General features: G+C 33.6%; 3 protein-coding genes across 5 annotated transcripts; 1 reads left to right on the top strand and 2 right to left on the bottom strand.

Moving 5' to 3' along the window:
- Positions 1–241: 241 nt before the first annotated feature.
- On the bottom strand, positions 242–10,677 carry LOC114417483 (O-fucosyltransferase 9-like). Of its 2 annotated transcripts, XM_028382730.1 has the most exons (10): positions 9,997–10,677; positions 9,821–9,893; positions 9,558–9,625; positions 8,662–8,750; positions 7,326–7,523; positions 5,954–6,158; positions 4,614–4,781; positions 3,140–3,307; positions 2,835–3,025; positions 242–621 (listed from the first exon to the last, which is right to left on the bottom strand). In XM_028382730.1, exons 1-10 carry the CDS (start codon positions 10,360–10,362, stop codon positions 447–449), a joined length of 1,701 nt encoding a protein of 566 aa, XP_028238531.1. In that variant the 5' UTR covers positions 10,363–10,677; the 3' UTR covers positions 242–446. The 2 variants fall into 2 exon arrangements, with proteins under 2 accessions (XP_028238531.1, XP_028238532.1); XM_028382731.1 differs by lacking the exon at positions 7,326–7,523 and having other exon boundaries at positions 9,997–10,676.
- A 2,401-nt stretch (positions 10,678–13,078) lies between these two features.
- LOC114417484 (UPF0301 protein Cpha266_0885-like) lies at positions 13,079–17,052 on the bottom strand. Of its 2 annotated transcripts, XM_028382733.1 has the most exons (3): positions 16,606–17,052; positions 14,559–14,707; positions 13,129–14,084 (listed from the first exon to the last, which is right to left on the bottom strand). In XM_028382733.1, exons 1-3 carry the CDS (start codon positions 16,802–16,804, stop codon positions 13,410–13,412), a joined length of 1,023 nt encoding a protein of 340 aa, XP_028238534.1. In that variant the 5' UTR covers positions 16,805–17,052; the 3' UTR covers positions 13,129–13,409. The 2 variants fall into 2 exon arrangements, with proteins under 2 accessions (XP_028238535.1, XP_028238534.1); XM_028382734.1 differs by lacking the exon at positions 14,559–14,707 and having other exon boundaries at positions 13,079–14,084; positions 16,606–17,031.
- A 2,720-nt stretch (positions 17,053–19,772) lies between these two features.
- On the top strand, positions 19,773–21,574 carry LOC114417485 (carboxymethylenebutenolidase homolog). The gene is made up of 3 exons (XM_028382735.1): positions 19,773–19,969; positions 20,562–20,856; positions 20,935–21,574. Exons 1-3 carry the CDS (start codon positions 19,858–19,860, stop codon positions 21,458–21,460), a joined length of 933 nt encoding a protein of 310 aa, XP_028238536.1. The 5' UTR covers positions 19,773–19,857; the 3' UTR covers positions 21,461–21,574.
- Positions 21,575–27,806: the final 6,232 nt, after the last annotated feature.

Raw genomic sequence — 27,806 nt, forward strand, 5'->3', positions numbered from 1 at the left:
TCTGGATAAGTGCATAAGGAAATATAAAAAAGAATCCTATAGATATCAAGTACGAAGAATGTGCAAAGTTCACGCTTGCCTCACAAATATGATATTCCAAAACCACTTTTAATAATGAATGATATAAATTAGCAGTATATTAACATTCTACATCTCATTTATATTTCAACCAATTGATATTATTTATCACTTGCAAATTGAACATTTTGGTTTAATAAATTAAATTATCACACAACTCATCGGTCGTCCAAAAGTAAATATGATAATCACGTGAAAGTCTATCTCAGATTACAATGAATCTCATGTACAATGAATCCCGTGTACAATATACAATAATAATGATTATGAATTCACAGCTAACTTTCACTAGAAAAAAAAAGTGTAATGGTACAAAATAAATTACAAGTATTGAACAATTTGATTTCCTAAAGACGATTCCTTTACATTTATAGCTTAATATATTTCGTCATGTTACCGTTTTCACTTTTGGGTTCTACCTGTTTACACATGCAATCTGGCATGGGAAAAGTATATAGAGACCCACCAGCCTTTTTTATTTCAGTTCCCTTTTGATCACTATGACGAAGCATGTCTGTCATTTGCTGCTTGAATACTTCCCATCTGCAAAATCAGTAAAAAATAAAATAAAATCTAGTGGTAAACTTTATAACGAGTACAAAAACTATTAAGGTATCGAAATATAGGGTAAGAATCTGATGGGTGGACATGAGTTCGGTAGAATAATAACATCAACATTTTATACGTGAAAAGTAGTCGATAAAGAACATTTACAGGTCTATTTGAGAATTGACATTAATACTTAGAAAGCAGACAAATCTAAAAGGCTGAACTCCAGTTTGTCCCATTAATGAAAATAATGCGGGCTCATCTTTCATCATTGTTGAACCTTCATCTTTTCAGTCAATTATGAAAAAATTGGACCTAGAAGTTTGCACCTCTTTGTATTTGATACTATCAGAAAAGACAAAGCACAGTCATAGTACCAAGGGCAGTTATCTCTATGGAGGAGTACCGGAGCCACATTTTGCAGCCATGTTATTGATTTGAGTTCTTCAGTAGTGGGATGTAATGTAATAGACTTCTTTAGACAATTATTAACAATATAACCATCAGCACTTATTGCATTCCAAATTCCATATGAATTGTACATTAACAAGAATCGTTTGTCGTTAATATTTTATTGTATTTTGAGACTAATGCATATGAATTGTAGATATGACTAAATGAGCAAGAATATCCAGACGACAACCAACCTTTATTTTTCCATCAACACTGAGGTATTTGAATAATTAAATCTTTAGAGAATGTGCAGAAAAGTTAGTATAATTGATTAGAAATCTATTCAATATTGGTTGATTAGAAGATTTCTTTGCATAATAATATACAACAACTAAGCCTTTTCCCATCAGGTAAGGTTGGCTATATGAATCATATAATGTCATAAAGCTTCGTGATGTATTAAGTACAAAGATAGACCATTTACCTCTAAATCTCTATATAATTTTCCCTACCTATTAACAATTGCACTATCTTCCATCTGGTCAACCCTCTTCAGCGGTGCTCCTACAGGTCTTCTTCACCCATGTCCAAACCATTTAAGATGAGAATTTACTTTTTTTGTACAATGGGAGCTACCACAACTTTCTCTTCAACAATTGTTTTCCTAATTGTATCTCAATTGAGCTAGCCCAAGCCTTTTCTAATTCTTGCCAACACTCAAAAAGTTTTAATTCTACATCTAGGAATTAAAATCCTGTTCAATCCAAAAAACAGAACACCTACCTCTCCTGCTTGTTCAAAGAATTTGACAAAATTTGACAAGGTATGCATCTCCTGCATTATAAACCATCTTTATCTCTATTGTTGATAGATATCAGCTGGGACAATCATAATTGAATTGTTTACCATCTGTTGGATGGTTAGTTTTCAAAGTATTAACCTACATGCAACTATCCCCGCAACACCTAAACAGTCACCTACTATCTCTCTACAGTCCCTCGGGCCATCACTACATGATTTGATATTTGGCAAATAGATACTCTTTTATTTCCTCTTATGCAAACAAAATCAATATTACATGAAAGTGAAATGCAGAAAAACAAATACTTTATATTTTTTAATGTCAGATTTATAACTCATTTTATTTTATTTTAAATTATAGATCTAAGATCCTAACAATTGAACTTAGAACTATGATTCTACACTTTAATTCTTTACACAACTCAAACATAGAAATTATAATTCTAAATCAATTCTATTTTTGAAAGAATTATAATTGAAAATAAAAATCTGAACTGTAGTTTCCATTTTGTCATCCAAACAAACCCTTAATTTGAGAGAATTCTAGCATTAATTCATGTTTTAGCTTTATCTCCTTCAACGTTCAAGCATGAACCAATTTCATTAGTACTTATTCAAACAGATACCAAACAAGGCATTTTTATTTCTTAAAGGAAGTAAGAAATATGTCCTTATTCTTCTTAAGGAAATTCGAAATCTTGGGTGTAAGCCTGTAAGGTTGTCATTGTGCCATTGAGTAGAACCACAACATGAAAAATAAACTATAAAGTCCCAAGGTTGATAGAACTCAATATTCTGGTAGGGAAATTGATATATCAGGCTCATACTAGACCAGATTTGGCATATGTTGTCAAAATTGTTAGTTAATTCATACATGACCTGAGGGTGAGATACTTATATGTTGTGGACAATATTCTACTCTATTTAAAACTACACATAGGAGAGGATTGCCACTTAGAAGAGATGAAAACTTGTCTATGAAGATACTGATGATGATTATGCAGAAGTTGTACCTTATATTAGGATTATCGAATAATAGAGCCAATCTTCTCTTGTCAGGTTTTATTGTCTTTGCATGCCCACCATACATATAGCGCCTGTGACCCATCAAGAAGTGGGGAAAATTTCCACCCTGGGTTGTAATAAATACTTCACTATGAAGGCAAACAGTATAATCAAGAGCGGCCAACCTAGTCGAATGCCCCTACATCATAAACATGTGGATTATAGAATTATGCCCCCCTTGAATCACCTTTCTTTTGTACAAAAAAAAAATGAATTTTTTCTTGTTTTAAACAAGCATAGATCACTTAAATACCATAAATTGAGCAAGCTCTTCTGGTGTTGCCAGCGTATTCTTGGTTTGTAATCGTGGAAACATCTGTTTAAGTGGTGCCATGTACTTTTGTTCTTTATAAATCTTTCCTGCTGCAACATATACTGAGGTTGTGTTATCAAAACCCATGCCTCTAAGCATCATTCCCACCTACAGCATCAAACAAAATGAGGCATGAAAATCATAACCAAGACTCAATTTTCTTTACAAGATTGTTTTTTCTACTTTAATTTTGCATTTCAATATTTCTAAAGCTCAATTTTTATATCTCCTCTTTTCCTTCTCAAAAGAATTTCTAGTATCCCTATCATGGGAATCTACGATTGATTGCTATGGATCATATTAAAATTTCAATTTGCATCTTAGGGAAGCCTAACTAAATTAGCAGGAATAAAAACAGGAAAACAAATGCCCATTTAATATCATGGAATGTATAGATTCTTGCCCAGCTACTATCACCACTACTGCCCCCACTGATGCATCTGATTGACCTCTTTAGAACAGAAAAAAACAGAGAATATTTAAAATTCAGAGGAGTTCTATTTAATAATCGTTCAGAATATATTACACTTGGGTGTCTAAGTTGTATGTTCAAATCAAATTTCTAGGAAAAAATTGCAACAGAATATTTAGGTTTTAAAGCATCAAGCATCTTGGGGGATGTGTGGGATCAATCATACAAGATGATGGTGTGAAATTAATGAGGATGTCACACATAGGATACAAGCAAGATGGCTTAAATGGAGAAAAGCATTGGGAGCTATTTGTGATCACAAAGTGCTTACCAAACTCGAAGGCAAGTTTTATCGTCGTACAACTATATGTCCAACTATACTATATGGTAGTTAAAGTTGGGCTTTAAAGGGACAACATGAGAGAAAAGTCGGAGTAGCAGAAATGAAAATGTTAAGATGGATGTGGTCATACAAGAAAATATAGAATATGGAATGATGTTATACGAGAGAAGATTGGTGTAGTACCCATTGAGGAAAAGATGACAGAAAATCAGTTAAGGTGGTTTGAGCATGTACAAAGAAGGCCACAAGAGGCGCTTGTTAGAAGAGTAGATTGCATGATTCTTAGCCTAGGAAAAAGGAGAAGAGGGAAACCAAAAAGGACGTAAGAGGAAATCATCAAGGGAGATCTTAGACTTAATATTTCTGAAACTACGGTTTTTAACCATGCCAAATGGCGTTATGTGATCCACGTAGCCGACCTCACCTAGTGGAGTAAGGCTTTGTTGTTGTTGTGTAATGTATCAAGCATTCCGTTTTTTCTCAAATAAAAAATGCATAATCATACAGCCAAGGCACAAGCAACAAATAATTTCAAAAGGTTGCATTTGCTTTTTTCATTTTATTTTCCTAAGGATATTAAACGGCACAAATATGAGGAAAAGAAATGGAAACAATGAAGAAACCAAACAAAGGAAGGACAAGAATTTGTAACCACGTACCTCTAATGGAGTCAATGGGCATCTTCCATCCACGCGATTTGCACCAGGCTTTATTATCCTATGCTTTCTTCTGAATTTACCTCGCCAACTCCTTTCACGAGCAATATCCATTTCAAGTTTCTCCTCCTTCCCACCATCATACTCACAGCATGAAAATGCAACCATATCCTTTATACAGAAAAAAAAATTATAATAAATAACATATAACTAATATAAAACTAAAGAACCAAAACACAAAAAAAATTCATAATTGACAAAAGCCTATTTATTAACAATTTGCAAAAGATAGCAGCAAAAAGCAACTGATGGGTATTAAATCTTAGGTTAGACATATAGTCAACTCCAATCAGATAAACAAATACCACAAGCTAAACTAAATTAACATATACAGATATAAGGGAAAATCATAAAAATAACCTAAATTATCCTAAACTATATTTATTCCATATCATTATCCTCCTCTGTTAAAACTCTATTCTGCAGAGGTAAACATCTATCACTATTCCAAGAGGCTCAACAAGAAAATGTTATATCCCCTCATATGCAATTTACAGAGAGCAATAGAGAAGTCTCATGCAGGCTTATCCATTGCTCAGAACAGCGTATCCTCAAGAAAAGAGATGCAAACAACCATTCACGTATTTGATGGTGTTGGAGACCATTAAGTGCCTCCTGGATCTGATTTTGTTTTATTCATTGAACATCTCCCCTGGAGGGATTTCAGAGAAGATCCAGAAATTTAAGACTAGACGAGCTCATTTCAGCAGCCTTCTATGACACAATAAGACATTGGTGCCATTTTCATCGTTCTTGATCAGTGAGTAGCATTCAGTGGATGAAGAAATGAATATTTGCAATATCAACAAGTGTGTTGTGTGTATTCCTGGCACACAGAAACTTTAGTACTTGCCCAATTTACAAAAAATTGTCGGAGAAAAGTCTTTTGGTGCAATGGGTAGTTTGAACTTGCAGGACTAGGCTCTGAATAGCAATTGATGTAGAACCAAGGGGCCAAAACACACAGGAAACTCAAGAGTTGACAATAGTCTGTTTATCAATAATTTGCAAGTGTTGGTCTGTTTTGCAAGAAAAGAGACCAACATAAAACAATCAATAGGGTATTTATAAGTCATAATCAGAAAGTAGGCATATAGTCAACCTCACTTCAAATATCAAAGCTAAAATATAATGATTTATCTAGGGAATAGGGATGAGGTAAAATGCTTTAACTATCATAAGTACAATTAACAAATATTATTCTAAATTATGCTTATCCATTATGCATCAATACTGTATCTAGTAAATCCAACATCTTAAGTACAAAGATATTAGAAAAACACCTCCTCGAAACGAAGATGCACCGAAACATATTTCCCTCCACTTTGGGAGCTGTATTTAACCATCCGATCAACCAAGCTTTCTGCAAGTGTTCGTATAGGTTCTGAAAATCTAAGAGCTCCAAAATTGGCAAAGCACCTAAGCCCTTGGATTTTTGAGGGTACTGCTTGAGCTAATCTATTGGAGAAAGGTGCAATGCGAACAGCCCTGCAACAAGCATGAGCAAATTCCTCTTAGGAGCCATGCACAATATATGGCAGGCTGCAAGAAAATAAAGAATAGTGGTAGTAATAATAATAAAATATCATATTCAATAAAATGACTACAAAAGTACTTTTTTGGGGGGTCAGGGCAACTAGGGGTTGGGGGGGGGGGATCTCTTGTGAGCACCACAAAACCAATGAATCTTTAGGCATTTAGATATTCAAATTCAAATCATCAACTCAAACTTTGATATAATGTTATCCTACTGCATTTCAACTTCCATTTTTTAAATGTGTGTTTGCATAAGCAGATTTCTAAAGACATTACCACCAAGTAATCAGAAAATTATTGTTGTATGACAGCAAAATATTCATCAAACTGGAGTGAGATTTAGATGACAGAACAAAATTATAGTACAATTCAAGCACATCTATAAAAAGATTCTGCATTAGAGCATAGGAGAAACTTTTGTTCTGCGAATACCTAAGTGTATTGTCCGTTACACTTCTTTCTTATTTATACTGTAAGAATGGGTTGTGTACAACATGTTAGTAAAAATGCAGAAAAGTCAGTAAAGTAGTATTACCATATACAGCTACTAAGATGGCGGGGATACTACTTTACTGACTTTTCTGCATGTTAGTAAAAATGCAGAAAAGTCAGTAAAGTAGTATTACTGTACAGTAATTAGCTGTTACTTGTTGGGGGACCAAAAATCAGGAATTTAGCAGCGTCTATGTTCTATGTATAGGCTTTGGATTATTAAGTCCTTTCCTTAAACTGGTTTTTATTGTTTGGGATTTTATTTACGTTAATGGGTCGTAGAGTTATCGTTCCCCCAGTTATGACTAATCCAATTCAAAGAAGGCACGCATTCAGCCATTAAAGTATCAGTGAATGAAGAGATTATATCTACGGAAACTCAAGCAGCCAAACATGAGATGAAAATTATTTTTGATTTGTGAACATGACATATTTCTATCGTATCTGGCTACCATCTTACATCTTTATCATATGAAAAATATATTAATTACTATTGAAAATAATTGAACTTAATTGAAAAGATAATAATATTCAAAAATACAGCAGAAACTGCTTTAATGCTAGAAGAATTGGAAGCCAACCAATGGTGAGGAAACAGAAGAAGATATAAACTACATAGGCACACACCCCATTTTCAAAAGCTGAGGAAGGACCTTCTGAAGATAGTGAGCTGAACTGGACCAACCTTTTACTCTAAGATTGACAATATTACTTATGTTATTGTCAAATCGTTGAAGTATGTCATCAGGGAGTTCTCTCACCACATGCACACGATTTCCAAGTGATTGTATGAAGAAATTTTCATTGAAAATGTCACCAAAATTGCTGCCAGATATTAAGATGAAGCATAAATTTTCAAATTTATAATACACAAACAACATCACTAAGCATTAGCGTGGAATCAAGGATTATATAATGACCTTTCCATTAACTTTGATTGCACAAGAAATATATATTAAAAGAAAATTCCATATAGATTATTATAAAACTAAGGGACTCTGTTCTACATATACAAAACTTAACCAAGGTTGCACTTCAGATATATCGGTTATCTACAAAAAAGGAGTCAAGGCATCCTATCCAAAAGTAGTTCCTTTAAATGCTTTAGAATAAGCCACTGGCAAGTGGCAACTAATGTAATGGACTCTCAGTTCAATATTTGTAACTGTCACTGTGAGCTTGGCATCTGTACCACTAAGTTTAAGATAACTTCTGAAGTTCAGAAGGTTAAAGTGGTTTGCTGTTCCAAGAATGTGCTACCAACATTTTCAATGGTCACAAAAAATGTCAGAAAGTAGAAGACCAAAACCAAACTGACTTATGCAGTGCATATTTATTCCCAATGTCCAAAACTTATCAATTTGTCTACAAAGATAAATTATAGAGAATGGAGGTTACAAGTAAAAATTAAGAAATTGTCCATTGTAGAAAAACAGAAGGATGTTCTGCACGGTACCTAACCAGATAACCTCAAAACAGCAAAAGTCATACTAAGGTTAAAGATATGCCTTCAGCCCTTCACTGAGATGTGTGGCATTGGTTGATTAGTTTCTTCCTATCATCTGATGCATAAATTACAGTCCTTAAACTTAAAGCCCAATCCAAATATTTCATCTAAAAAGAAATCAAATACAAGATGATCTTCCATCTTCATACCCCTTAACCTTTCTGAGCTGATATCCTATCTACCAATCCTGCATGCAAGTCATATAAATGGAAAGCATAGAAAAAGTAGAATAATGAAACATGATCCATTTTACAAATTCAGACTCCTAGTATGTAAATGATATGGTTTAAGAAAAAAAATGGTATTAGAGCTACAGCAATGAGGTTTAACAGCCATTACAATGACAACAACAAAGCCTTATCCCACTAGGTTTAACAGCCATTAAACATTAATAAACTATGCAACCACCATAATCATGTCATCAATTTTAAAATTAAGCATAATAAACGCAACTACCTTGAGTCTCGCCATACACTATTTAAATGAAATATAGGAATAAGAAGAGTTGCATTTAGTAGTCCAGCCACAGCAACTGCATCACATATCTGCACAAAGAGTAGTATGATAAGTGAAAAAACAATAAGGATATGTGATGTAGTAGATACTAGATAGCAATTTGCAGCATCAATGTCCATCTAATTTCATTATTCATGCGAGCATGACAGTCTATCACCATACATCCATTCAGAGCAAAATGGCACAAGGACAAACACCAGGAGGAAAAAATATACACCAACCTCATAAAGCCCTCTAGATTTAACTCATTAGGTATCCATTTTCGAAACAAATGATTGTTGTAGAAAATCACCATTCCAATCCCTCCTACCTACATGATTCAAATTCCCGTGCACCCAATCACATGTTTCATATACAGAATGGTGATTCCATACGATGACTGATGAAAATGGAATGAAATGGCCATTTCCATTTTCCAGTACAGTTTGGTACATGCAAACAAAGATAAAAAACAAGGAACATTCAGGTTTATTTATTCACAACTCAAAAACAAACTATTGTTCAGAAAAGAAGAGCAACATTATTCTTTGTGAGGAAAGGAAAAAGGTAAGTGTGTAAAACAATATTTGTAACAAGAAATAATGAAGTGTGCAAAGCCATTTTGTAAAATAGAATGAGTTTTCTCATTTCATAGAGCATGAAATCTCAATTCTATTTCTCTGAGGTAATGGTATTCCATGCTTCATTCATGGTTCTATATAACGAGGCCTAGAATTGAATGGGAATCCCTCATTACATGGAATGGAATCACCATTCATGTGTACTTAACATGATGTGAGAATCCCAGATAAATAAATCAGTAAGAATAAAATCTTTGGTTTTATCAATAGGCATACCGACAAGCGTTGCTGATTCAATCCACCATTTGCTTCAATTATAAGGAACCCATTTGACTTTGGCAATTCTATAAGATGACAAGAAAAGAGTTGGCAAAATAAATAATCAAGATTCTAGAGCTAAAAAGTGAACTTGAAAATAAATTGAATGGGAGAGAGGCACATGCCAAAGAAACAAAATTGACTAAAAGTGGTAAAAAAAACTATTATGCAACAAAACAAGCAACAAGTTTGGACAATTTGTTTTCCAGAGAAGAAAAGACCTGTTTCAGGAAGACTTGCGTTGGCACAGGGCTTCCACTCTCTAAGCTCGTTTTTAGTCCATGCTTTCATCAACTGCAGTTAATTAATTCGAGTTAGGAAAGCAGTGCAGCAGACATGGGATTGTATTGAATTGAAGATAGATAGACAATGGAATAGTGATAGAAAGAAAAGATACCACATTGAGTGTAGTTCCATTATCAGCCTCCATGAGAGGCCACAAGTTTTGAAAGAGCTGAGGACTCCTATAAACAGAACCGGGAGGAGCACGCTTGTGTACAAGAACGACACCGTTCTTTATACTGACAACATCGAAGCTCAAGGAACCCATATACAACAGCATTCCCGAAATGTACAACAAAGGCGCGAAGAGAAGCAAACCTCGCCTTCTGAAAACTGCCGACATAAGAATAAAGACCAACTTCTCCATGGAATTGCTCTCCTTCGACGAACCCCAGCCTCTGCTCTTGCTCCGACCGTGCCGGAACCGCGGCGACGACGGTGGCGACCGCGCTGCTCCGCCCAGGCGACTGTAACCATGCATTTGGATTGGAGGATTTGATTAGAGATCCGACAACGCCAACGAGAGAGAGAGAGATCCCAATTTCAGCCAAAATTACCACCCAGACAGACACATTACAAGGGATTTGAGTGCGTGTGGTTGAAATGGGAAAGGAAAGGCGAAAATTGGGCTTTACAAAATAAAAAGTTCCGAGAAAAGGGAAAGTGTTTGTCGGTAAAGAATGAGCGTGCGAGAGACGAGTACCCACTTACTCGCAGTCCGTATTGGTGTTGGAAATTTGGTAGGAAGTACTGAAGATGATCACGTGCAATCTGCGTGTCCATTTTACAAACACATAACATCACTTGATTTGTTCCTCAACCATTCGATCGAGTTCAATTTATATGTTTGAGAGTAGGTTTGATTCTTTAAATAAGGCATGTTTAAATTTTATAAGTTTGATGAATACATTTTTTCCCCTTTTCTAGTTGTGAAATGTTCAATTAAAAACATTAATAGGAACTTACTTTATATGTAGACATGTCATTTTTGGTAGAATTCCACCATGTGTAATACTGTGATTTTTTTAATTACATGATTAAATATTTTTCTTGTGTTGACCTACAATGAATATACTCATTTTTGCTAGTTTTGATAATGTTTTTTAGGTTTGGTGAGGTGTTGTTGGACTTCAGGTTTTTCTTTTCTCTCATCTCTTCAAAACCTTAGCTTGAAGATCCATAGGTAAGCAAAGTTTTACCTTGTTTTAGATTCCATGATTGGTATAATTTTGGATTTGGAAATAGTTGTTTCAATGTTAGATTATGTTGGAATTGTGTTTATGTGAAGTTGTATTAGTTTTGGAGACATTTGGGGAACGATTTGAAGAAAAAAAATTGGGTTTCAAAGTCCTCTAACAAGGCTTAAGCATGTTCATTCAAAGCCAAGCTTAAGCAGGCAGCTTAAACATGTCCATTCAGTGGTCAAGCTTAAGTGAGCGACTTAAGCATGTCCATTTTAAGGTCATGCTTAAGTGAACTATATTTTTAAAAGCTTTTTAAATGACATTCTAAAAGGAATCCAAATGAATACACCCTTTTGTTATGAGCTTTTATAAAGAGATTAAAGTTGTTTTGCAATGAGATTATGTAATTTATAGCTAAATGAGAATTATTTCCTCGTTTAAGATGTTGTTATGAAAATGTGAACTTATATGAATTGAGAATGCTATAAATGATTACTTTGTTGTTGGGTTTATCATATTGATGTTAAGGTGTTTATGTATTGTTGAGATGACTATGATTCAATGAGGTGAACTATTTTGATGTTATAAGGCTTTGAAAGAAGATTGATGTATCCTTTTATTTTGAAGTTTCTATTTGCTTTTTAAGAGGAGAAGTAACAACCTTATTCTTGATGCGATGTTCATATTAATTGTTAACAACCTTATTACAATTTTGATAAAATGATATGAATTATTGATGAGATGATGATGCGTGTGTGAGGTGATTTTGATGTTTGGAATTGCCCCTAAGTGTTGGAAGGGTTAACTATGTCCTCTACAAAGGTGTTTATTGAAATACGGTATACTTGAGAGTTGTTGTTGTTGTTGTGAGTAAGCACGTAAGTTGTGGGTGCTTGGAGAGTCATCAACTTAGTGTTGAAGATTTTCGTGTTGGCTAATGTTGAATGAACCTATAGAATAGATGAGTGGGCAAATCCTTGTAAAGGTTAAGATCTTTGCAATCCTTATTAAGGTAAATCATTGCTCAGACTCATCTATTGTTGATAAAATCACATTTCCTCCGCAAGATTAATCTAGGTCTATCCGAATGGTTAAAGAGATAACTATGTTGAAGGATGTATTTAAGTTAATCACTCATGGTTGTGTTCAGTGTACTTAGTGACGATGATGACAGACTCGTGTTGATGATATTTGATGGTTGATTTATGATGTTCATAATTGATTATAATTCAAGATAATTGAACATGAGATGTTCTTTATGAGTTCCATGCTATTGTTACTCAAATTCAAATGCCATGTTTTAAAGACAATGATGTTTAATTAATTGTTATTTGTTGAAGTTTAAATTTTTTTAAGTATATTTCTGGTAAGTTTTTCCTCATGTTATGGTACATGTGGTTGTTAATATTATGATCTTGAACTTTATGTTTGTAAAAGAAAATAATTGGAATTAGATCTTTCTTTGGAGACTTTGTTGACGGTCACACATGAATGTAATGATATGATTCCTTCTTTTGTTTCTTGTTTAGATTTATCCAGAGTTGATCAAATCAAGTGTTTAGGATGTGCATCTTTCTATAAGTTGTATATAAGTATATAAGTGTGTGAAGACATCCTGATGGCTTATCTTATCTTATGATATGGTGATGTGGCATAAGAGATGAGTTTTTAATCAATTGATCATGCATATATGAACTTGTTATCTTGGAGTTGTTGGTTTTAGCTTTTGACTTTTGAAAACATGCAAATTTCACAAGTGTTTTCATAAATAAACTGATTGAAGAGTTTGAAAAAATTAAAATAAAGTTTTTCGCTTGTTAATTATATGGTTATGTAAGAACGATTTTTTTCATTATTCAAAGGGTTATTTAAAGCTCTTTAAGGATAAAAAACACAAAAACACATTTTGTAAAAACTAAATAAGATTTTTTTTTTTACAAAAATCAAAATGAAAAAAAATGCTACAAAAATCAAAATGAAAAAAAATGCTAAATTACAAAAACAAAAAAAAAGTATTTAAGCCTTTTTAATATCGTTTATCGGTCGTGGAAATACCAATTCAATGGTGCTGGAGCTCTTTGAGCTCTAGATGAAATTCTAAAGTTTAATCGTAAAAATGCTAGCCAACACAACTTATTCTCATACTTACATCAAACTATACTAACAAGCATAATTACAAAAACCAAGCAACGTACAATTCCTCTTATAACAATAGAGTAGGACAGGGGGATAAATTATCTATTTATTTGACATTAAAGTGAACATCAGTACAGTTGACTTTGTAGCACCCTGATTACAGGTTCTTCATTCATTTGACTCTGAATTTGAAACCATACATGAGTAGCTACATGTCTTGCTTTGGCTTCCGGCTCAATTCTGAGTAATGACCACCCATTAGCTGCAAAATCTCCTCCCACAAACTTTCTGAAGAATCTGATAAAGCCCCACAAAGCAAACTTGAGCTACATGCAGCTACATACCAATAATCTGACTCAATCTCATCTCTCAACTGATCCAGTTGCCATCCAGCATAACCAACAAAGAATCTGAAGTCATGAGGCTTGAGAATCCCCTTCTTCACAAGTCCTGCAGCATCATCCAAACTGTTTCGAGATCCAAAACATAGCCCAGGGATTACCTCTTCAAATCCTGGAAGCTTCATCTTCTCCTCTGTTTTCAACAAAACCATGCTTGCCTCAAGAGGTCCGCCGAAATGCAGAGAACAATCAGAGAAGGTAGTTAATAGATCATGGTTTGTAGGTTTCATGTGTTTGATCTTTTTGTGAAGAGGACGGTTGATGACAATTCCAAAAGGTCCTCCTTGATGATGTCTAGTTCCAGATCTGAGAAGGAGAATAACAGTTCTTTCAAATGTGCGAACACCATCAAGCTTTTCGGTAGCCACAAGTACGCAACCAGTCTCAGGTACTGGAATAGGATGAGCCCACTGTGCTCCAAGAGGTTTGGAAATAGGCAATGTTCCACCTTGATTATGCGTGTCAGCATCTGATATTTCTTTCTGTAAATGAAGTGAAGAAAACTCGGTTAAAGAAAATATAATGTTTCAGTAAATTACTGTATTGATTAGATATGCACAATCATAAATAATTAAAAGTATTACAAGTATCAACAAGTCACAAAGAACACAGAAAGTGCAATACTAATAAAAGGAAATTAATCAGCCCTGTAGGGCTTAAAACTTAGTCACCAATATATATCATTAGACAGGTTAACAGAACAGGGGTAGGCAAGTTGTCTGACTCAATCAAGTGTCCTAGATTGACGACAAATCCATCAAGAGGAGATGATTCTCCAACTATCAAGCATGCTTCTATGACTGTAACAAGGAACAGGTATGACTCTAATAGATGTTTTGAAACTTATTTCAAGATTCATGAAGTTGACCCCTTCTACTTAAAACGGCATGCAAGAGCTACAGAGCAATTAAGAGAAGATGACAGATATAGATTCCATTTAGGAATGAAAGCATCACCAACTCATCCCTATATAGCTTTGCCCTGAATTCGCGCCAATCCAGATTAGTATGATGACATTTCTCAGAGTTGTTATCTGATTTGTTGCCATCAGAAGAATTATTCCCTCTAGTACCATCTTCTTCTGGAATGGACCATTCATCATTGCCTGTAATGATGAATATATCCATAAAAAAGGAAGTCACATAAAATTATATTATTAGCAAGAGAAAACAATAAAATGAAAAGGAATAATATGATTTTCATTATAATGTCAATACCTATTTGAGTTATCAATCCAAAATTTCATCCTTTTGTCTATGATGTATTTTTAACAAGTTGTCTCCAAAAATTCTATACCCAAGAAGCATCAAGGACAGTACAATATAAGACCAACTAGTTTTCACCTGACAGAATTACTAGGCTTATGTCATAGAAAAGCTAGCCAATGCCTCTTTAGGTGCAATTATATCATGTCAGAAAAATAAAAATCCACATGAAGAGAGAGTGAACGATGACAATCAAAATATGCTATCTAAATCATATAAATAACAGATAACATAACCTTAAATAGTGGAATGATGTATCTGTTCTTAATTCTAAATTTTATTTCCAAATTCTGGCTATTCAAGCATGTGTGCAAACTTAAAATTGCATTTTATGCATAAAAAATAACAGGTTCCTCAACAATATAGAGGCCATCAAGAATAGGCAACTAGATCTTAGATGTTATAAGGCAGAAAACATCTAAGAAACTATGTATCCGTATTTTCATGCATTAGTTGTAAAAAAAAACACCAATTTCAACAGTTCTGATGCATTAATAAGGTAGAGTGATCTAAAATTTAAACATGTAAAGGAGTAAACTAAAAACATTATGTAAAGTATTGTTCAATGCTGTGAGATTGGTGATGTATGACTGATAAGTGGATAACAGAATAGTACGTCTATCAAATCAAATAATTTAAACAAGCAAGAGAACTGCTGATTATACAGGAAAAACCCTCAATCTGTACAAGAATAGCTCCATTTTAATAGAAATTATTACTTTGACCTGAAATTGCTAATGGAAAATGAAGGTCCAAGTTAGAAGGAAGCAATAAATAAATATTACTCCCATTCATGACAAATACTGTAAAAGAAAAATAAATAACACAGATCAATTTGATAAAAAAAACATTTGGCCTCACTTCTACCCTTCCAAAACAGAAAGAAGAGAAAGTAAATTCAGAGAAACAAAATATATCCCAGGTCCCCAAGAAAGATAGCAGCATAAGAATATGTAAAGATTTTTATACTGTCAACCATTTAGAAATCATCATGATTAGTAATTACAAAAGTCAACAAACTTATAACACATGACAATCTATGATAGGATGACAGTGTAAAAATCATTTACATAGGCAGTGCATTAAATCCAGTACCACAAATAGCAAGTTAAGAAACTATCACATTTAGAACTCCATACTGTCCATACTTCAGAAATGCCTCATATGAAAGAGGTAATCTTATCACCCAAACATGTCCACCAACAAACAAATGTAAATCACTGATTATTTTAATCTAGTATTATGAAATATTTTCTCACATTACCAATATGTATGAAGTTTGTAAGAAAGAACACAAGATTTAAGTGACATAATTGTAAGACTATTCACTTGTATATATTATAAAAGCATAATATAGCACTCGAGTTGGAAATTTTAAAACTGATCATAATTTAAAAAAAAGGGATGACCGGTGACCATTCCTCATTTTCATCAATTCAAGATAGAGCTTTGTTTCACATGGAAAGAAGCAAGTTCTAGACAGAAAATTGAATTCAATGTCATGAAGGAACTCAACAAACAGGCAACAATAACTATTTTTCTTTGATCAATTGTTTCATTTGAAAAATTTGGCGAACCTTTCCATCCCCTCGAAACCCTAGGACCCAAAGAAAACCTAATGCAAATCACATGCATGCTATGTAGCGTTTCTTTAATGTAATTGTGATCACAGAGAGACAAATAAGGGCAAAACAAGCAATTATTGATTATTTAAAGGAAATGAAAGGAAATAACAGACCGGAAGAAGAGGAGTTGTGGTCATGATTGTTCTTCCCCGTGGCGCTGACAACAAATAGGCGATACCCTTTAGAGTAAGGGTTTCTCCTCGAAACAGTGATCTCAAACACTCTGCTCCTTCCCAAATTGGAGGGAATGGGTCTGTGGTAAAACGAATTTGTGTGGAAAAGGTTCTTCGCATGAGCAGCACACAGATCCATTCTCACTTTATGACTGCCTTTATCGTTTCTGGATCGATGACGCTCGGCTAACCTAAGAAGCGAGAAGGATAGAATAGGAAAAATAAAGATAGTGAGTGGAGCAACAACAGAAGACGATCACGAAGAGGATGATGAAAGACACTGGTACGATTATGAAAACGACGCTTTGGAATTGGAAAGAGAGAGAATATGCTTTATTTTAACCGAATTGTGTGGAGGTCAGCACTGGCGTACGCTAGCCACAACCTCCAATGCAATCTAAAACTGCGCTGGCGGCTTAACTATGGCCTACGCTACGCAAAGATAAGATTAATCTAATCTGATTGCTTGCCAATAGTTTACCTATCCAATTCAGTTAGAACATCAAATAAATCATCCTAAAAATCAGTTAACTGAATCCAACTCCACTTAATCTAATCTGCTGGGTTGTAAATTGAGTTAGATTGACTCGTCACTTTCTTTTTTAAATAAATATCTCATAAATTCAGTCATTCATTAAATAAATAAATAATTTAAGCATAATATCATAATCACAAAAATATTACGTTATTACATTATCTTATCACAAATATTGTTTAAACAATAGAGGTGTTATCATCACAAGTTAAATAAACATAAAATAATAAATAACATGAAAATACTCTTATGTGGTTATTATAAGATAAAATTGAGAATAAATTGATGATCTTTTTTATAAGATATTCATAATTCTTATGTAATATTTAATTTTTTTATTAGTTGTTATTATTATATATTTTAAGTATTTTTTCCTGTCTTGGATATAAATAACAATTTTTTTAAAATATAAACAAATCTTAACGGTCTTATTCAATGTGATTATTCTCATAATATCCTTTATTTAATATAGTCAAACTTTTTATGTTTTATATCAAATTTTAATGAAAGATAATTTAGGAAAAAAGATTTTTTTTAGAGAAATGATTGGAATACACTCATTCACACACATTATTACTCATTGGCTAAAATTTATTGGAAAAGGTTCTTCGCATGAGCAGCACACAGATCCATTCTTACTCACATTTAATTCTCCTGATTTTATAATTTAATGAAGTTTAATGAATTTTTAAATGAGTGTGAAACATGTCTTTTTTTCTTCATATAATCAAGACTAGAGGAAATAGTGATTCCTAATACTCTTAGACTTTAATATTTTCATCACTCATAACAAGTTAATGATTATTAATAAGAATAAAATTGATACATCAGTAGTATTTATTTTAAAAGTCAATAAAATGAACTACATTAATTCTTTTTATTGGTTTGTGTGATTATCTGCAAAGGGCCTTATTAGACCATAGGGGGTAGTTCACATATCATATCCAATAGAGTTCTCTAGGGACGTCTTGGTGCAGAAATGGGGGATGGAGGTGGTAAAAACAAGGTCGTGTTTAAAGATACATAAAATGATGGGGCTTCAAGTGGACCTTCCAAGGAGGGAAGAAGTGAATTTGATAGTAAATAACATATTCATAATTGAGTTTGAAAGGGGAGATCATATGAAGCCTAAGTGTTTTGTGGATTAAAATATTCTTCTAGAGTTGTAGAAGCTTTGGCATGAGGATATTATTGTGGAGTTTATTGGAAAGAGTCTTAGTTTCTTCATGATGCATGGTAGGTTGAAAACAATATGGAAATTGACAGGCAATTTTGAAGTGGTTGATGTAGGGCACAATTTTTACACGGTGTAGTTTGATCTTTTACAGGATAGGGAAAATGTGATTAGCAGGGGTCTTTGGATGATCTTTGATCATTACATTGTTGTTCAAAACTGGGTTCTTGACTTTGTGTCTTCGAAAGAAATTATAAAAAGCACATTAGTTTGGTTACCATTTCTCAGTTTAGCTATGGAGGAAAACTTGTTATTAGCATTGGTGATAGTAATTTATAGGCCCGTTAAGGTGGACATTAGGACCGCTGATGCTTTGAGAGGCAAGTTTGTACGGGTTTTTGTTTAGATAGACTTAAATTAACCGATCCTGGGAAGAGTTTGGTTCTACAATCATTGGTTCCATGTAAAGTATGGGGGACTTCACCTTATTGCAAGAGTTGCAGTTTGTATGTGCATACTAAAATAAATGAAACACATCAGAATGAAGTTTGAATAATGTGTTAAAGAGAACTTAAAAGATAAACTTTTTTGAAAATGATTCCACAAGTATAAGTTTAAAAATTGAGATTGTTAAAAGATATCATTCAACGATGTATACTTAAGAAAGTTTTTTTGAAAATAAGATTTTGATAAGCTTGTGTGTCCAAATATATTTATGTAAGAAAATAAATAAAAAAACATAATAATAGAAATAAGAATATTTTTTTTTACTAATTCAATTAATCTTAAGTTATATTCAATTCTCCTTCAATTTTATATAGGAGTGTCACTAATCAATAAATCATTATAATAAGTATTCTATGGTTGTCACTTCTCACAATAAAAAATACACTCCCAATCTTTCTTTTGAGATTACTAAAATCCCAAATATTCTTTGTTGACCCTAAGTCATTTTTTAACTTTCCAAACAACAAAGTTAATTAGCAATTACAGCACGAACACAAAAACTTTGCTAAGCAACACCCATGGATGATCGTTCAATGAAGAGAGCATAGTTTATCAGAGAATTTTTCAGCACTTCATTTTTTACACCATTGATCAAATAAAAAACATCTTCATAACTGAATTTTTATCTCCAACCAATAAAAAAAACCAGTTGGTGATGAGATGCCGCACATAGTTTATTTATTGATGTTGCAAAAAAATATATTTATTCATATGTTTTTAATTTGAAGGCGAGCCCTAGTGCAGCGGTAAAGTTGTGTCTTGGTGACTTGTTGGTCATGGGTTCGAATCCGGAAACAGCCTCTTTGCATCTGCAAGGGTAAGGCCCATTGTTTAGCTTTGCATATACAAATAATAATGTAGTATTAATTGATTTGGAAAACGATAATGTAAAGGATAGAACCCAATCTGAAATATCTAGCTCTACCTCGGAAACCAAGCATTTGTGTGTATTCCTTTTCAGGGAGTTAAGTGGAAGATGGGGTTGTCAACAGCAAGGACAAGCATAGGATCAGTTTGTGTTTGTGCCATCTCAAAGCCTCTCCGCCGTCACTGCCATTTCCTCCCAACCTCTGTTTCTCCTGTCTTCTGTACGTTCTTTCTTTCTTCCCTTTACCTTTTTGTTATTACTTTCCGTATGTAACTGATAGATATCCTTCCCCAACCCAAGCCAGGAAAATGAAATAAAGAGTCTATATTCTTAATAGATTCTTAGAAATCCAACATCAACAGTCTGAAGTGAACCATGAAACTGTTTCAATGTTTGTTCTCTTACAGTGCCTTTGGTTGTAAAATCATGTCATCCTCATGCCTATAAATTAAAAATTTGTTGGGTGATTCTCTCACTCAACCCAATTCAGAAATTTCTCTTTATCTCTAGTTTCACACATTTGTTGACATTGTTTTCATTGCTTTGCTAAATGACATAATATTATAACGTTACTTGTCTGCTTGGATTAATCTATTAGACACTGAACTGCTTTTTTTATTTTATTTTTTCTCTTCAAGCTTGCAGTGAGTGGTTGGATCCTACATTGGACCCCAAATCCTGCCATTAAGATCAAATTGAGTTGGTTCTTGAGTTTCCTTCTTTTTTTATTAGTTACTCAAAATTCCTGAATTACATCACATACTTAATAGCCTCTTCTCTACATATTTATCTTGTTGAATGCAATTCTTCAGCATGTCTTCAGAAAAAGTGCAAATTGAATTTTCAAAAACCAGTTCAAGATGCTGCAGACTCAAAAATATCATGTAGCTTAGTGAATGTGGAAGATGGGATAGATGATGAAGCATGTGAATTAGTCAGTGGAGTGGAGCTTTCACTTGAGGAGGGTGATGAAAATATCCGTGCTTATCTGTTCAAGGCAGTAAAAAATAACAATGGAACTGGCCTATTGCTTCTTTCAGATGTTTTCGGGTTTGAGGATTCTTTCACCAGAGATTTTGCATATCGAGTAGCTTGCAATGGTTACAAGTATGTTCCTCAACTCCTATATATCAACGCGCATTAATTGTAAAATGGCTGTTTTCACGTTCTGAACAAAATTTGCAGCATTCTAGTTCCAGACTTATTTCGTGGAAATCCATGGACAAAGGACCAGCAAGATCCAGATGTGTTTGAAAAATGGATTGCTAGACAAAACCCAGAGAGGATCGCAGAAGACATTACCAGATGGACAAAATGGCTGGTTGATGAATTCATGGCTGTAGGAATTTCCAAGAAACTTGGCATTATTGGATTCTGCTTTGGAGGTGGCCAAGTGTTGAAGGTGCTGGCCAAAGACCAAGGTGCTTGTTTTGGCACCGGAGTCTCCTTTTATGGTACAAGGATAGATCCCCTTGCTGCTTCTGATATAAAAGCTCCTGTCTTGTTTATTTTAGGGGACAATGACCCACTTTGCCAGGTAAGTGAAATTGAGAATGTTGAGAAAAAAATTGCTAGCGGCTCCAAAGTAGTCTTATTCCCTGGTAGAGGTCACGGATTTGCCCACCGACCTGGATCTCCTGAAGAAGATGTGGATGCTGAACAAGCCTATGTGATTATGAGAGACTGGCTATATGATCGTTTGGTCGTATAAAATTATATGTATTGTATATATCCAACACTTGCGTCTTAACATGTCAATAGTGACCTGTCAACATTTTGAATACATTCTCTTTTCAGTCAAGGAAATTCCCTTGTACTAACATAATTCTAGGGCCGTTACTTGATGATGCATTATAGTTTAAATTAGGAACATATGACTCTAAATGGTGTTTTCGGTCAATAGGAATAGGCAATTTGGTTTGACCACCTAAACATATGGAAGGAAGCTACATTGATCTTAAATTTGAGGCGAGTGAACCCATTTAAGAGGATAAAGGTGTTTCAACGCCTATTTTTCTTCATTTACAATACTTAAATATGAGATCTAGCTTACAAGAAATTACATTCCTTGTTACTTGGACTAACATAGCATAAGATTTTAAACCTGAAATTTATGAGGCTAAGTAATTTGTGTACTATTAATATCAGCCTACTGTTGCATCTAATTACTTTTTAGTTTAGTGTTTTTTTCTTCGGTAACATTTAGATTTCAAGTAAATGTCATTTTAGGTTGTTTCATAAAAGATACTTTTAGTTTAGGTCACACAAGAAATTTAATTATTTCATAAAAATAATTTAAGAAAGCATAATTCTAAACGCTCCTACTTCATCCTCCTAGTAAGTTTTAAATAAGAGAAAAAAGGTTATTCATGAACAATGTAAAAAAGTTTACATGGACATCCAATCACAACATACCATGTGTGATAAATTTGTTAACTTTTAAAATAATTATCTTAAAGTGATTCAAATGATGAGCTGTAATTAAATAATTATGTAAAATAGTTTTACACCGTGTAGAAACAAATAACATAAGAAGAGAGTTGAATTATGTTTTTAGAAATTTAAACTTTTGTTAAGATTGAAAAACATGTTTATCGTTTGATAAAATATCAAACGATGAGAAAAACAAAAGAAGATATAAGATCTAAAAACAAATTCAAAACTTTTATGAGTCAAACAACAAGAAAACACAAAGAATTTATAGTGGTTCGTCTCAACCTCAAGATTACATCAAGTTCTTGGGATCCATCAAGTTTTCACTAACTTATCAAAGTTACAAGTATTGTTCAATGCCACTTCAGATTCTTACACTTGCAAGTTCTACCCTAAGCTTGACTTAAACCCTAGTATTTTTTGTCATACCTAGTCTTTGCTGGCTCTAAATAAATCAATAAAATTTGTTGAAAGATTGTTCACTAAAGTATGATTGTCTAGTAGACGGATATATCACTTAGCACTTTTAGTCTTTTCTCTCAAGGTATATAAGATTTTTGAGAGCTTTGTATCTTTACAAGAATTAATAGAAAGTTTTATACAAGAAATAATGATTTTCGTAGGTAATTTGTATCTTGTTTCTTCAAAGTTTTTTCTATATATAACATTCATCTCCATGTATTTTTTGTCTCTCAACGGTTGGATTCTTCACTCTATTCTTCGTTTGAGGCCTTGAGTACATTGGGGTATTTAATGTTTGTATTAAATGCACGCCATTTCTTTAAGCAAAGTTCATAAGATAGTGTGTCTTGTACTTCATCAAGGTAGTAGGTATGCAACAACAAAACACGTCTTTTGATGAAGATCAACGTCTTTTAAAGTGTGGACTTCATTTATTTTTCATAGGACTTTGATAGATCTTAGGAGAATGTTTTCTGCATGAAAGAATCTCAAACACAAAATATTAAATGAAAGCCTTTAAATGTACTACTTAAATGTTATATTAGGTCGTCTTAGAAGTGCATTGTCTAAAAACGTAAGACTTATTTACATTTAATCAAAATAATTAACAATTATTATTCATCTTTAAAATATAAATATCTTTTGACTTAACAGATCGTCAATGCATAGATATTAAACTCTTTAAATAATTGAAAATGATATTATTAAACCTTTTAAATAAGATGTAAAACCAAAGTGAATCTTAAAAAAAATATCATTTTAAACTTTTCAAATAAGATAAAAAGATTAAAATATTTTTTTTAAAAAAATAAGAACCTTTGGTAAAAAAATAAAATAAAATAAAGGACTATTTTGAATAAAATTAAAATAATCATTTAGTCTTCAAAGTATTACGTATTCCTTTACTCATTGTGTGACAAACATCTTCAAGGCAATTTACCTTGGTGATCTTTATTTACTTTTTAATCCGAGATTATTGAACAGATGAACAAGTTAACACTCCAAATCTAAAATTGTTAAAAAAAACACAATAAAACTGAAAATAAAAAAAAAGCACAAGTTGAAAATGTTTTTTCTCTCTTAAAATTAAGAGATATTAATTTTGAGAATAGTATTTTTTAAAAAAAATAGTAAATTACTCTTATCAAACAAGTTTTGTTTTCTATATTTTTTTTAAACGGTTAAGTACAAAAAACAAATCATAAATTTGTGTCAAACTTGAAAGAAGTTTGGATATAATTCAGAATAGAAAACTAAAATTTTTGCATCTTTATAAATCAAAGTTATATTGAAATTTAATGGTTATGAATAGATAATAAAAAAAAATCCATTATCAACAATTAAAAATCACAATAAATGTAACTCAAACTCATTATTGTAAAGATCAAATGACTTATTTGATCATTTATCTTCTAAAAAATTCATTTTAATAATTTATCTTTTTAGAATAATTTCAAATGATCATTTCATTCCTCTGTTCCTAGTTCCTCTTAAGGACTTAGTTAAAATATATGTCGGTTGGTCATTAGAATTGATAAACTCGGTGATAATCTCCTTGGACAATAGTTTCTCTCAAATGAAATGGCAATCAATCTCTATGTGTTTAGTCCTTTCATGAAAGACTAGATTTGAGACAATGTGAAGAGCTGCCTGATTATCACAGTATAACTTCATTTGCACCACTTCACAAAATCCTAACTCTTGGAGAAATTGTTTAATCCACATAAGTTCGCATATAACCATAGCCATAGATCGATATTCAGTCTCTGCACTGGATCGAGCAACAACAATTTGTTTCTTACTCTTCCAAGAGATAACATTTCCTCCAACAAAAACACAATATCATGAGGTAGATCTCTTGTCTATGGGACAACCAGCCCAATCTGCATCACAATATCTAGAAACTTGAGTGTTACCCTTATCTTCATACAACAATCCTTGTCCTGAAGCCTTCTTTACATATCTGAGAATACGCATGACAACATTCCAATGATCAACATGAGGATTTTGCATAAATTGGCTAACAACCCTAACAGCAAAAGAAATATCAGGTCTTGTAATGGTGAGATAAATGAGTTTTCCCACAAGTCTCCTGTATCTCTCAGGATCAGGGTAAATTTCACTTTGATCTGCTATGAGCTTCAGATTTGGGTCCATAGGGCTATCAACATGCCTACAATTTTGCATGCATGTTTCCTCCAGTATATCAAGAGCATACTTTCTCTGTGAAATCATACCACCATCTCTTGATTGAGCCACCTCAATACCAAGAAAGTACTTCAAATATCCCAGGTCTTTGGTTTGAAAATGGCTGAATAAGTGCTCTTTTAGTTGAGAGATCTTAGTAGCATCATTTCCTGTAATCACTATATCATCAACATAGACCATTAGATAAACACACTTTCTAGGATATGTATGACAATAAAAAATAGAATGATCTGCTTCACTCCATTTCAACCCAAAAAGTTGCACAATATGACTAAATTTGTCAAACCAAGCTCGAGGAGATTGCTTCAACCCATAGAGAGATCGGTGTAGCTTGCACATTAGGCCATACTCCCCCTGATCAACAAATCCAGGAGGTTGCTCCATATAAATTTCCTACTCAAGATCACCATGAAGGAATGCATTTTTAATGTCAAGTTGATGGAGAGACCAATGACGCATGGTAGCCATAGCAAGAAACAGTTGAACAGTGGTGATTTTAGCTACAGGAGAGAAAGTATCACAATAATCAAGGCCATAGATCTGAGTGTATCCTTTAGCTACTAACCGAGCCTTAAGCCGATCAACCTCACCATTGGGCCCGACTTTAATAGTATAGACCCATCTACAGCCAATAGTTTTCTTAGCAGGAGGAAGAGGGATAAGTTCCGAAGTACCATTATTTTCAAGAGCCTGCATTTCATCAATCATGGTCTGTCGCCATCCAGGATGATCAAGAGCCTCATGAATATTGTTAGAAACAGTAAGAGAAGACAATGAGAAAACAAAAAAAAGTATGAAGGAGACAATCGATGATAACTCAAGAAATTATAAATAGGATGAGGATTGCGAGTAGATCGAGTACCTTTCCTGAGGACAATGGGCCAGTCTGAATCAGAGTTATGAGAAGAAGTGGAGGAAGAAGGATCCATGGTTTAAGGATCTGTTGGAGGAGGATCAGAATCACGAGAAGAAGACTCAAGCACTGTAGAACTAACTTGTCGTGTCCTGCGTTGATATGTAATGAAAGGTGGAGGAGCAACTTCAGCTAAACTTGGTGGATGAGATGGGACTCCACTAACACTTTGGTTGGGATTACTCGTAGGACCAGGAGATGGGACTGGAAGAACTTGTTGAAGGGAAGAAGAATAGTCTATGGAGGACGAGAAGAAAGGTGTGTCCTAAAAAAAGATAACATTAGCAGACATATAGTACCATCTTGTAGTTGGAGAGTAACACATGTAATCCTTTTAAAGACGAGAATATCCCAAAAAGGCACATTTAATGGCCTTAGCAGAGAGTTTATCTAAACCAGGAGAGAGATCATGGACAAAACAAGTACAACCAAACACCCTAGGACAGACATGAAACAATGGATCATGAGGAAAAATAATTGAGTGAGGAATCTGATTTTCAAGAGAAGAAGAAGACATCCTATTTATTAAAAAACAAGCAATGAGAACTGCATCTCCCCAATGGTGTGTAGGAACATTTGAGTTAAACATTAGGGAGTATGCAGTTTCAAGGAGATGACGATTCTTCCTCTCTGCTATGCCATTTTGTGGTGTATGAGGATATATGGATTGATGTAAAATACCTTTTGAGGATAAAAAGAAGGATAAATCATGAGAAAAATACTCTTTAGCATTATCACTTCTGAAAATCTTAATAGTTTTTCCAAATTGGTTCTTAATCTCATTAAAGAAAGACATAAATATAGGCAAAAGTTCATATCTGTCTTTCATTAAATAAACCCAAGTATATATGGAGAATTCATCAATAAAGGTTACAAAATATCTAAAACCAAAAGATGTGATACGACTTGGTCCCCAAATATCAGAATGAATGATAGAGAAAGTCGAGTTACATCTTTTTTCAGTTTGAGGAAATGATGACCTAACATGTTTCCCTAATTGACAAGATTCACATTCTAAGACTTGAAGATTCTTAAGACTAGGAACCATCATTTTCAATTTTGGTAGACTTGGGTGACCCAGACGATCATGCAAAAGCTTGGGCTTTGAAGTTGCAAAACAGGACACAGGAAGGTTGGATTCTAAGTAATAAAGTCCTCATGATTCACGTTCTTCTCCAATCAGACGACCCGTACCATGTTCCTGAATAACAAAAGAATTAGCATCAAAGGTTACTGAGCAATTTAATGAACGAGTCAACTGACTTAATAAGATTAAGTTGTAGGGACAATGAGGAATAAATAATACATAGTTCAACTTTAATGAAGGAGCAAAGAAACTTGACCAATTCCTTGAGATGCAACTTTGGACCCATTGACTACAGTAACAAAGTGAGGAGTTTTTGGAAAAGAAATAGATGAAAAAGATGATTTGTTACTAGAGATATGATCAAAGGCACCTGAGTCAAGTATCCAAGGACTAGGACCTTCCATAGATTGAGAGATACATGTTGTTGAAACACATGGTACCGAGGAGGATTGAGCTTGGTTCCTGGATTTTTCAGATTTAAGCTTCAAATATTCTTGGTACTCCTCATCAGAAAACTTAGACTCTAATTTAGATACATGTGCTACCTTGTCAGGAAAGCCATGTAAGGAGTAACAATTTTCTTGAGTATGACCCATCCTCTTGCAATAAGTGCATTGAGGACGTCCACTTCTTCCACCGCGGCCTCCTCTGTTGTTAGGACTTCCTCCTCTTCCACGAAGTGCAACCATGGTTGATGTTTCCACGACTTCAGCTAAGTTTTCATCTTTCAACACATGGGGCACATGAAGAAGTCTAGTAACTAGAGAGTTCATTGACGGAACTTGATCACCAACAAGGACTTGATCACACACATGATCAAAATCTAAATGTAGGCTTTTCAAAATAAGAACAATGTAAAACTTGTCCAGCTTCCTATTTACTTCCTTCAAAGAATCAGCCACAAGAAACCTTTTTAACTCTTCCACTATCGCTCGAGCTTTACCTATATGTGCA

The sequence above is a fragment of the Glycine soja genome, chromosome 6 (assembly GCF_004193775.1).
Source record: "Glycine soja cultivar W05 chromosome 6, ASM419377v2, whole genome shotgun sequence".
NCBI classification, from domain to species: domain Eukaryota; kingdom Viridiplantae; phylum Streptophyta; class Magnoliopsida; order Fabales; family Fabaceae; genus Glycine; species Glycine soja.